At 45.2% G+C, this 10121-nt stretch overlaps 1 protein-coding gene across 2 annotated transcripts in view; it reads right to left on the reverse strand.

Annotated features, from left to right (window-relative positions):
• RGS7BP (regulator of G protein signaling 7 binding protein) overlaps positions 1 to 4183 on the reverse strand; it is a 66918-nt gene extending 62735 nt beyond the window's left edge. The window contains exons 1-2 of one of the 2 annotated variants that reach the window (XM_089495198.1): positions 3366 to 3434; positions 443 to 540 (exon numbers count right to left, since the gene is read on the reverse strand). Coding sequence is in view for 1 of the 2 variants with exons in the window: in XM_089495190.1 (XP_089351316.1) it covers positions 3366 to 3557 (192 nt within the window). In the remaining variant the exon portion in view is untranslated. Of the gene's footprint in view, positions 1 to 442; positions 541 to 3365 lie in introns of both variants that reach the window. The other variant, XM_089495190.1, reaches the window with a different exon arrangement.
• Positions 4184 to 10121: the final 5938 nt, after the last annotated feature.

The raw sequence follows: 10121 nt of genomic DNA on the forward strand, positions 1-10121 counted from the left end.
ATTATTGTTTTGTTCAGCTCAACTGCTATCGCTGAACCTTTTGTGCGAATAAAATAAATGTGTCCAAGGAACACACTGGAGAAAGGAAAAGCATTACCAGTTTGAAAAGGTCTCTTTGGGGAAGAAGGCACAATATAGATTTCACCAGATTTTCTCTGGATTTAAATCCAATTTTCAAACTATTACAAAAGAAGAGACTAACAACATCTCTTCCAAGCGTATAGGGATCCTAAATTCTTCAGAAAGCAAATCTCAAGATGCATGTCGACTGTATGATGGCCCATAATCCCAAATATTAACACTCCTGTTCCTACTGTATAAATCATTTCAGGTATTGGCACTTAATTAAAATATCAACATATATTATCTACTAGATCTGGTAGTAACTGTGGCTGTTCCACAAAGAAATTACAAGGATTTACTGCAAAATGGGATTATCTACCCAGTATGTCAAAGTCTCAAGGGATTGTTGCGTGAAAGTGTTGTGGAGTGAAAATTAATCTTCCATCTCCTTCCTTTCGGATTGAAAAATCCTTTGGCCTTAAAAAAAAGAAGAAGAAAAAGAAGAAAATATGCATTTGACTGACTGCCAAAAGAAAGCAACACTATCATCAAAAGCTCTTCTGGGAAGCTGGGAGAGTCTTGAGAAAGCCCTGTGAATCCTAGGCTCCATTTTTTTTAAAGTAAACATTACATTTCCAGCTCTCAAGGCCTTCTACAGAAAGATCTTATTTTAAACCCAAGGATTTTTTAAAAAGCTGAAATTGAAAGAAAGAGGCTAGTAATTTAAAACAAAAACCTCAAGCCAAATGCTTTTCAAACGTCTTAAACGTTAAATCCATATTCTGAGATCTTTCAAGGATGAGTTCAGTTTTCCCCCTCACAACTAAGAGAAGGCATATCTGCATAAGGCTAAAACTCGGGTGCATATTTTCCTTGGGAATAAAGTCACTGAAGTATTTACGTCTTAGTAAACAGGCATAAGGTTGCTATAAGAGTTCTTTGGTTTAAGTGCAACAGTTCTGCCATGGCACTAGATCATGGACATTGTGCCAATTATAACATATCTCAGATATAAAAATTAGCTTAAATTAGCCCCCCCCCCCCAAAATATATTTTGCTGCTGAACAACATTCAGTTCAGGCCCAATGTTCCTGAACTATGCATCACCAATAAAACCACTGGGACTTTCCAGTTTTGGCACAGAGTATTTTAAATAAAAGACTGATAGGATGCTACTTGAAATATTTAGTGGCCCAAACAGTCTGTATTAAAGAAAAGGAGGCTTATTAGTGGGTACAAGCTATTTTTCCAAAGTAAAATGGCTTCCTTCTTATTTTGTTTTGTTTTTTTAATATTTATCAAGGGCAAAACAACAACTGCAAAATTCCTCTGGCTCCTATTTGAACATGCAATTTTTCTCTAACTTCAGCTCAGTGACAGTTGCCTGTAACCCATTCAGGGCCCAAGAGAAATTAAAATGCAGACTGTAGTTGTGAAATCCTAGGTGTTTACTCAAAAGTGGGTGCTGCAGAGGACTGCAGCCTTAATGTTTCCTGTAAAAATTTAGGAAGCATTTCTTTTCCAGCTGAACCCAAGTCGGCTTTTCAAAAACGACTGGTGTTATATACTGTATTGTTATCCCCACCAGAGACACGACATTTTTGAAAAACCAGAGGCCTCCAAAGGAGGAAAATCCAAGGCAGACCCTCCCTGCCCCGTCACCCAGAGAATTCACTACATTGTATTTTAAATGTCACCCCCTTAATGCTACACAAAACTGAAATTTGGGGCTGATGATGTACAAAATGTTTTCTTTTTGAAAAACAGCTTTAACATAACCCCTCCAGGGGGGAATCTGACAGTACATTTTGGGGGACAGCAGTGGCAAACCCAGTTGGTTGGGAGTTTTCAGAAGCCTCTGAGTGTATTACAATTTGGTTCAGGGAGAGCATACTTATGCCAGACTGATGTCTTACTTATCTTGGATATGGAAATAAAGGGAGCTGGTTTGCTGATGCACAGAATAGAGCAAAATCAAGCCTAGAGATGCCGCTTTCTCTGCCTCTCCAATTAGTTAGCCCTGATGTGGAGGCATCAACAATCTTATGCGCACCACAGCAAAGACCCATGCCCAGGCTGACTTGTTACTGATTTTACAAGTGGAATTAAATTTATACCTACACCGGATACTTGATCTGGATTTTGGCAGCCTAGGTTTGTGGTACACAACAGGGGCTTGCCAGATTCCCCATATTAGAAGAACCATAGTAATGTGTCCTGTACTTCCATGGGTCTATTTCTCAGCTACTGGCTGCCATCCTGGTCCTCACTTCACCATCCTGACCCACAACCCACCATCCTAGTCCCCACCTCAACTATCCTGGTCCTCAGCTCACCATCAACTCACCAGCCTGGTTTTCAACTCACGATCCTGGTGCTCAGCTCACATTCTAGCCCTCCACTCACCATCCTAGTCCTTGTTTCACCATCAGCTCACTATCTTGGTCCCCAACTCAACATCTTGGATCTCAACACACCATCCTGGTCCCTAACGTACCATCCTGGTCCCCAGCTCATCATCCTGGTCCTCAACCCACCATCCTGGTCTCCAACTTGCCATCCTGATCCACAGCTCAACATCCAAGACCTCCACTCACTATCCTGGTCCTCATCTCACCATCTTGGTCCCCAAGCCATCATCCTGGCCCCTAACTGGGCATCCTAATCCATAACTCATCATCATCCAAGTCCTCACCTCAACTATCCTGGTCCACATCTCAATGTCTTGGTTCCCAAGTCACCATCCTGGTCTTCATCCCAGGATCCTGGTCCCTAACTGCCCATCCAAGTCCCCCTCTTATCTATCCAGGTCCTCCTCTCCCCAGCCTGCTCCTCACCTCCCCCTCTTTCTTCTTCCCAAATGTGGGTTTGGGACCCCGTCCCTTCTCCCTTCCTCTCCCTCGACATCGGAGTCTCTCTCTGGCCTTTGAAGGAGGCAAGGTCTCAACTCCAAGGCGGACTGCAGTTTTAAAAATAGTGCAGCTGCACGTGAGGGGAATGGCGAAGGCGAGGGAGGGAAGGAGGGAAGGAAGGAGGGAAAGAGGGTGGGCGCCGAGGGGCAGAATGGGAGCAGCAGGGGCTCTTGTGTATCTTTCTCCCTCTGGAAACATAGTCACCCGCTTTCACTCTTTGACTCTCTGCTATGGAATTCTGGGAGAATCCGCTCCGCTCCGGACCCCACAACCAACTCCAACTCCCAGAATTCCATAGCAGAGAGTCCGAGAGAGAATCGAAGCGGGTGCAAAGCGGGTTCTTCTGCGGCAGCGTGGCCGCCTGCCCCGGCTGTCTGCGAGGGTACCCACCATCTTGCAGTCGTCGAGGGCCAGGCGCTGGGTCTTGGGCCCCCCTTCTCCTCCTCCTCCTCCTCCTCCTCCTCCGCTGGCCCTTCTCTCTCGCTCGGGGCCCTTGCTGCTTCCCGACGCCGCCGCCGCCACCGAGGACCTGGGCCGCTTCTTCCGCCCAGCCGCCGCCGCCGCCGCCGCAGCAGCACTCATCCAGACGCATCCAGGCCGGCAAAGGCGGCAGGCCACGGGCAGCAGCCCCAGCAGCAGGACCCAGGAGCCCCGGGCCCAGGCCAAGAGGCAGCCGGAGGCAGCCGGAGGAGAAGGTCCCGGCCCCGACACCCAGGCCGCCTCTCTCCCCTTCCTTCCTTCCTTCCTCTCTCCCTCCTTCTGTCGCTCTTGCCCCCTTCTCCTTCTCCCTGACTCCTCTCTCCCTCTTCCTTCCTCCTCCTCCTCTTCTTCTCTCTTTCCTTTTCCTTCTCCGTTTACCCCTTCCTCCTCCTCTTCCTTTTCTCCCGTCTCCTTCTTCCTTTCCTCCTTTCTCTTTCCCTTCCTTCCTCCTTCCCTCCCTTCCTGCTGCTTCTCCTCAGGGGCGGAGGGGCCCTTCTCCTCCTCCTCCTCTTCTTCTTCTCCTCTTGCGGGGCGTCGGGCGGCAGAGGCAGAGGCAGAGGCAGCCGGGGCGCATCCCTGGCGGGGCTGGGCCAGGAGCAGCAGCCGGAGCCTCCTCCTCCTCCTCCTCAGCCGGAGCCTCTCCCGGGGGGCGCCCGCCTGCTCCTGGCTGCCATGATCATCCCTCGCCTGGGCGCCTCCGTCCGTCGCCGCCGGAAGAACCCTCGCCTGCTCTGCCTGCCTGCCTCCCTCCCTCCCTCCGCCGCAGGAGCCCCAGGAGGAGGAGGAGGAGGAGGAGGCGCCTGGAGGCAGGCGGGAGGGAAGGCAGGCGCAGGAGGGGCCCCAGGGAGGGCCCCAGGGACCCAGACCCAAGATATAGCTATAGACAGCTCCATGGAACCCAGCTGACTTCTCAGAGTGTTTGTGAAGCTTTTCTGATGGAGAAGTGCCCAGCAGGGAGGAGCTGGATTTCCCAGTGCGGGGTCCATGGTCTCCATTGATATATATATATATAGTGTACATATTAAATGTATTATAGAGAGAGAGAGGGAGAGAGAGAATTTTATATACATATATATATATATACACACACTGTATATACAGTCAGCCCTTCTTATAGACAGATTTTTTTATACAGGATTCAAGCATCTACAGTTTGAAACTGTTCAAAAAACATATACATTTCAGATATCAAACCTTGATTTTCCATTTTCTATAAGGGACACCATTTTGCATTTTGTCATTATATTTAATGGGACTTGAGCATCCATGGATTTCATTATCCACAGGGGATCTTGGAACCAAACCCCAGCGGATAACAAGGCCCCACTGTACTCATGTATAAGTCTAGAAATCTAGAAGAGCCTGGGTCAGTTTATCCATGGGCCAATAAAAGTACAGTATCTTAACTCATATATATGTGTGTGTGTGTGTGTGTGTGTGTGTGGTCAAAGGCAAGTGTGTAATCTGCCCTGGAAGCACTGACCCCCTTCTAGTCTCTCTTCCAACCAGTCTTTAGTATGAGCACAAATCGCTATCGCTGTTGGAATTGTGTATGGTCTTTGGAATTGCTTTGCTTTGCTTTATCCACTTTAGATCCTTTAATAATCATCATAATTTTTATTTGTATTTTCCCGCCTCTCCCTGAGGATCGAGGCAGGATTACATCAGCAAATTAACACAGTACACATATAACACACAACCAATAAAACACGGACATTATTATTAATTCAATAAAATAGCTAGAACATCTAAAACATTTAGAAAACATACATCATAACCAGAAGTGAAGCATTTTATGTTAAAGATCTTCTATAAGAGGTCGGATGGATGAACCCACCGGAAGAGATCCGTCTTAAGTGCCTTCTTAAAGGCACCCAAGATGGTGATAAGAGGGATCTCTTCTGGAAAGCTGTTCCATGGTTTGGGGGCTGCAGCCATAAATGATCTATGGGAAGTTGACATTAACCTGGGCTTATGGTATTCTAATACATTCTTCCCAGATGTTCTGAGAGTGCGGGGCGGATTGTGTATGGAGAAGTGTTCCTTCAAGTAACTCAGGCCCAAGCCATGAAGGGCTTAAAGGTAATAACCAACACTTTGTACTGCACCCGGAAGCTATTCAGCAGCCAGGGAAGAGATTTTAACACAGGTGTTATAATATATGGTCAGACCTCAGTGTTCTGGTGACCAATCTGGCTGCTGTGTTTTGAACCAATTGAAGCTTCTGAACTTGGTACATAGGTAGCCCCATGTAGAGCACATTACAGAAATTGATACCAGGCACTCCTGGCCATTGCTTCTATTTGAGATGACAGCTGTAATGATGAATCCAGGAGTACTCCCAAACTGTGAACTTCATCCTTTAGGGGAAGTGTGACCCCGTCCAGGACTGGTTGACAGAGCTCCTTCCCCAGACCTGGGGAACCCATCACGAGTACCTCCGTTTTCTCTGGATTCAGCTTGAGTTTGTTTTCCCTCATCCAGCCCATTACCGACCCAAGGCAGGCATCCCTGTTTTACCATGCCCCTAGGTTTTACCATCAACATATCCATGGGTCATACCAAAACCCATAATTTGGGCCCCAAAACCTGCCCTTAGCTTAAATATGAGGTCAACTTATAGTCAAGTATATACAGGATGTGTGTGTGTATACATATATATCATAACATGGACCCCACACTGAGAAATCCAGCTCCACAGTTCATTTTTTTAAGTTGGAGTGGGTCCCTTCAGGGAGAAAGGTGGAATAGAAATTAAATAAATAATAATAAAAATAATAAAAATAATTATTTTCATAGAATGCATGCCATAGGCACGTTTATTTTTATCTGTTTAAATGGATTGTATGTACAGCACTGTAAATTTACAGTGCTTTATAAATAAAGCTTGAGAAGTTTATATATATATATATATATATATATATATATACACACACATATATGGTTTTAAGCAACTAAAAAGAAATCTTAGGATTAGATTTAAGCAATCTAGAAAGAAAAGACAAAAGGAGAAGGGAATTTATATATATGTGTGTGTGTGTCTGTGTATACACACACACACACACACATATATATACACATACTCCGATACATCCCCATTTCCTTTTGTGTCCTCTCTTTTTAGATCATAAAACTGAGGGCAGGTAATTGTTAATTAAAAATAAAATAAATTTGCAAGCCACTCTGAGAGCCTTTGTGTCTGAAGAGCAGGATATAAATACTCCAAACAAACAAACAAACAAACAAACAAAATATATTTACAATATATACTCCAACATTTCTATATAGATCCATATCTATCTATCTAACGATCTAGTCAGAATATATATTCCTATGAATATAAATTCTTGTCCTGCTCCAAATGAGGGAAGACCTTTGGGAATCCCTTCTCCTGAAGAGAAGGCTGGAATGGAGGATCTTTAGTCTCCCTGGACAGGGCAGCTCAAAATGGAGGCTGTTCAAGCAAAACAGAGGACACAGCCAGCTCATAAATTCATGTTCAAAATCATGGAGGACATTTAGGAGTTCCTCCTGGACAGTAGGTTGAGATAAAGGACATGTCCTGGGAAAGGAGGAGCTCTGGTCCCCCTGGGCAGGCCAACACAAAATGTAGTACATTCCAGAAAAATGGAAGGCAAGACCAAAACAAAGCTCAAAACACTCTTAGAAATGTAAATCCATTCTACTTAGGCTTAAAATGATGGAGGACATTTTGGAATTCCTCCTCCTAGGCAGAAGGTTAGAATGGAGGACATGTCCTGGAAAAAGAGGGCCTCTAGTCACCCAGGGGAAGGCACCGCGAAACATAGGTCATGACCAAAGAAAAGCTACAAAACACTCAGTATAAACTCATGCTCTTTTGTCATGCACAAAATGGGGAAGGGCATTTTGGAATCCCTCCTGGACAGAAGGCTGAAATGGAGGACATGTCCTGGAAAAGGAGGAGCTCTGGTCATCTTGCACCGCCCCCTGCTTCTCCAAAGCCTGGCTCCAGGGAGGGCCGCTGCAGTGGCTACATGCTGCTTCTGCCCAATCTCCACCAGTAAGAAAGGATTTGCTAGCTAGAAAGAGACTCCCCTCCAGACCATCCTCAAACAGTGGTCCAGATTTCTGACATTAAAAACCAACACAAGGGCCTCCACGATAGACCTTTGGACATGACAGGGAAGCCCTGGAGTTAAAGGATGGCAAGGCCTGTTGAACTGGTTTCTGCAACTTCTAGGGCAGTGATGGTGAACCTTTTAGAGACTGAGTGTCCAAACTGCAACCCAAAACACACTCATTTATGGCAAAGTGCCATGTTCCTCTAGCTTTCTAGTAACAAACTCTGGCGAATGCAACGGCACACGTGCCCACAGAGAGGGCTCTGAGCAACCTCTCTGACACACGTGCCATAGGTTCGCCACCACTGTTCTAGGGGTATATCTTTGTTGCTGTGTGCTTTCAAATCATTTCCAATTTATGTCCACCCTAAGGTTTTCTTGGCAAGATTTGTTCAGAAGGGGTTTGCCATTACCACTGCAATCAAGTGAGTGTGCTGGTCTATGACTGTAATAAAGATTCTATTCTATTCATCAACTGGGTTCCTATGGATTTCAACCCTGGTTTTCCAGTGTCCTAGTCCCAACACCCAACACCAAGCTGACTATCTCTAGGTCTGGGCAGCCCCAGCTTAAAGGATGGCAAGGCCTGTTGAACTGGTTTCTGGACCTTCTAATGGTACGTCTACACTATAGAAACAATGCTGTTTGATGCCACTTTAAGTGCCATGGCTCTATCCTACAGAACCCTGGGATTTGTCATTTTTGTGAGGCACCAGCCATCTTGGCCAGAGAAGGCTAAAGACCTTGTAAAACAGAGTGTGTTGTGTGCCTTCAAGTCATTTCTGGCTTATGGCCACCTTAAGGCGTACCTATCACGTGGGGTTTCCTTGGCAAGTTTCTTCAGAGGGGGCTTGCCATTCCCTTCCAATGTTTGCCATTCCCTTCCATCCAGTGGGTTTACATGGTCGAGCTGGGAATCAAACCCTGGTCTCCAGAATCCTACACTGAAAGCACTATAGTACACTGGCTCTCCTTGTACAACTACAAATCCCAAATAGGACAGAGCTTCTTGTTGCTGTTAACTGCCCCCAAGTTGATTTCAACTACTGCACTTAAAAGTGGTGTCGAACTGCATTATTTCTACACTGTAGACGCACCCTGAGAGGCTGCGATCTGTCATTTCCCTCCTGTCTTCTCTTCTGTCTATTATCATGTCAGAGAACCTGAGGCCTCAGAATTAGGTCATTATTGTCTGGATCCGCAGACAAAGAGCAGGTGCTCCTGCTGGTTCTTCTTTTCCTTTTGGCAGAAAGGCACTTAGGCTGCAGTAGATAGAATTACTCATGCAACGCCAGCCCACGCTTTGTAGGGAGATTTTGAATTTGAATCCTCAGGCCCACACTTTCCAGATCTGAGAGTGGTTTGTTTAATGTTTTCCCTCATTGCTATTGATTTGGGTACCTATGGACAACCCAAGTGTCCATAGGTCCATAGGTGTGCGATTCACATGATGTTCTTACTACTCCATTTTTGCCTTATCCACACAAATCTTACAAATACTGTGGAATGACTTCATGCTGCTGTGCACTCGTAATCTCCTGGAAAATGCTGCCTTGGGAAAAAAACTTTGCAAAATGCTTGTGCATATGCACACACATGGATTTTGCCTGCTCTCAAGGATAGAAATGTTCATTATCAGGAAGGCAAGGACCATTGTTATGCGCTTCCGGGCGCAATATAAGGTGTTGGTGATGACCTATAAAGCCCTAAAAGGCTTGGGCCCAGGATACCTGAAGGACCGCCTCTCCCTGTACATTCCGCCCCGCACCCTCAGAACATCTGGGCAGCAACTACTTAGGGTTCCCGGGGCGAGGTTTGTCTCCACTACCAGGAGCACATTTTCCATCGCCGCCCCAGCCCTTTGGAACACGCTGCCCACAGAGCTCCGCTCAGCTACCTCCCTGGCCCAATTCAGACGGGATCTTAAGATCTTCCTGTTCAGGACTGCATTCCCTGAATAAGGTCCTATAGGCCTCCCCCGCCGCACTGGCAACGGGACTGGCTAACCTGGGGCCTTTTGTTTTTATGTTTTTTTGTAATATTGTATGGTGTATGATTTTAATGTTTATTCTCTATTTTAACTGCTGTAAACCGCCCTGATCTGATGGAAGGGCGGTATATAAATAAAAATTTTATTATTTTTTTTAATTATTATTATTTATTAGCACATGGCACTTGATATTGTTATCTGACGACACTGATTTCCACTCAATTCAAAAGTGAAGGAAATATTCCCCCCACCTCAGATTATTAATTTACAGAATTTACAATACACTGAAAGATTTAATATCCAGGATGGCTTACAACAACTGGTACCACAACAATCAAATATGAACTATGTAACCATATAAAATATACTATAACACCAGCAAATAATTATCTATGATATAATTTTGTTGATTTTCAAAACATTAAAATACAACAATAACAAAAACCACACAAATAAAAACAATACGTATTACAAAAATAATGACAACAAGAAATCATTTCATTACAATGAGAACTACTAATAAAGTGACATCCCTGTTTAATCTGGATCCTCCCTGTAAAACAGACTTCCCGT

Source organism: Sceloporus occidentalis, unplaced genomic scaffold (assembly GCF_023333645.1).
Source record: "Sceloporus occidentalis isolate IW3139 unplaced genomic scaffold, rSceOcc1.0.p SCAF_1, whole genome shotgun sequence".
NCBI classification, from domain to species: Eukaryota; Metazoa; Chordata; class Lepidosauria; order Squamata; family Phrynosomatidae; genus Sceloporus; species Sceloporus occidentalis.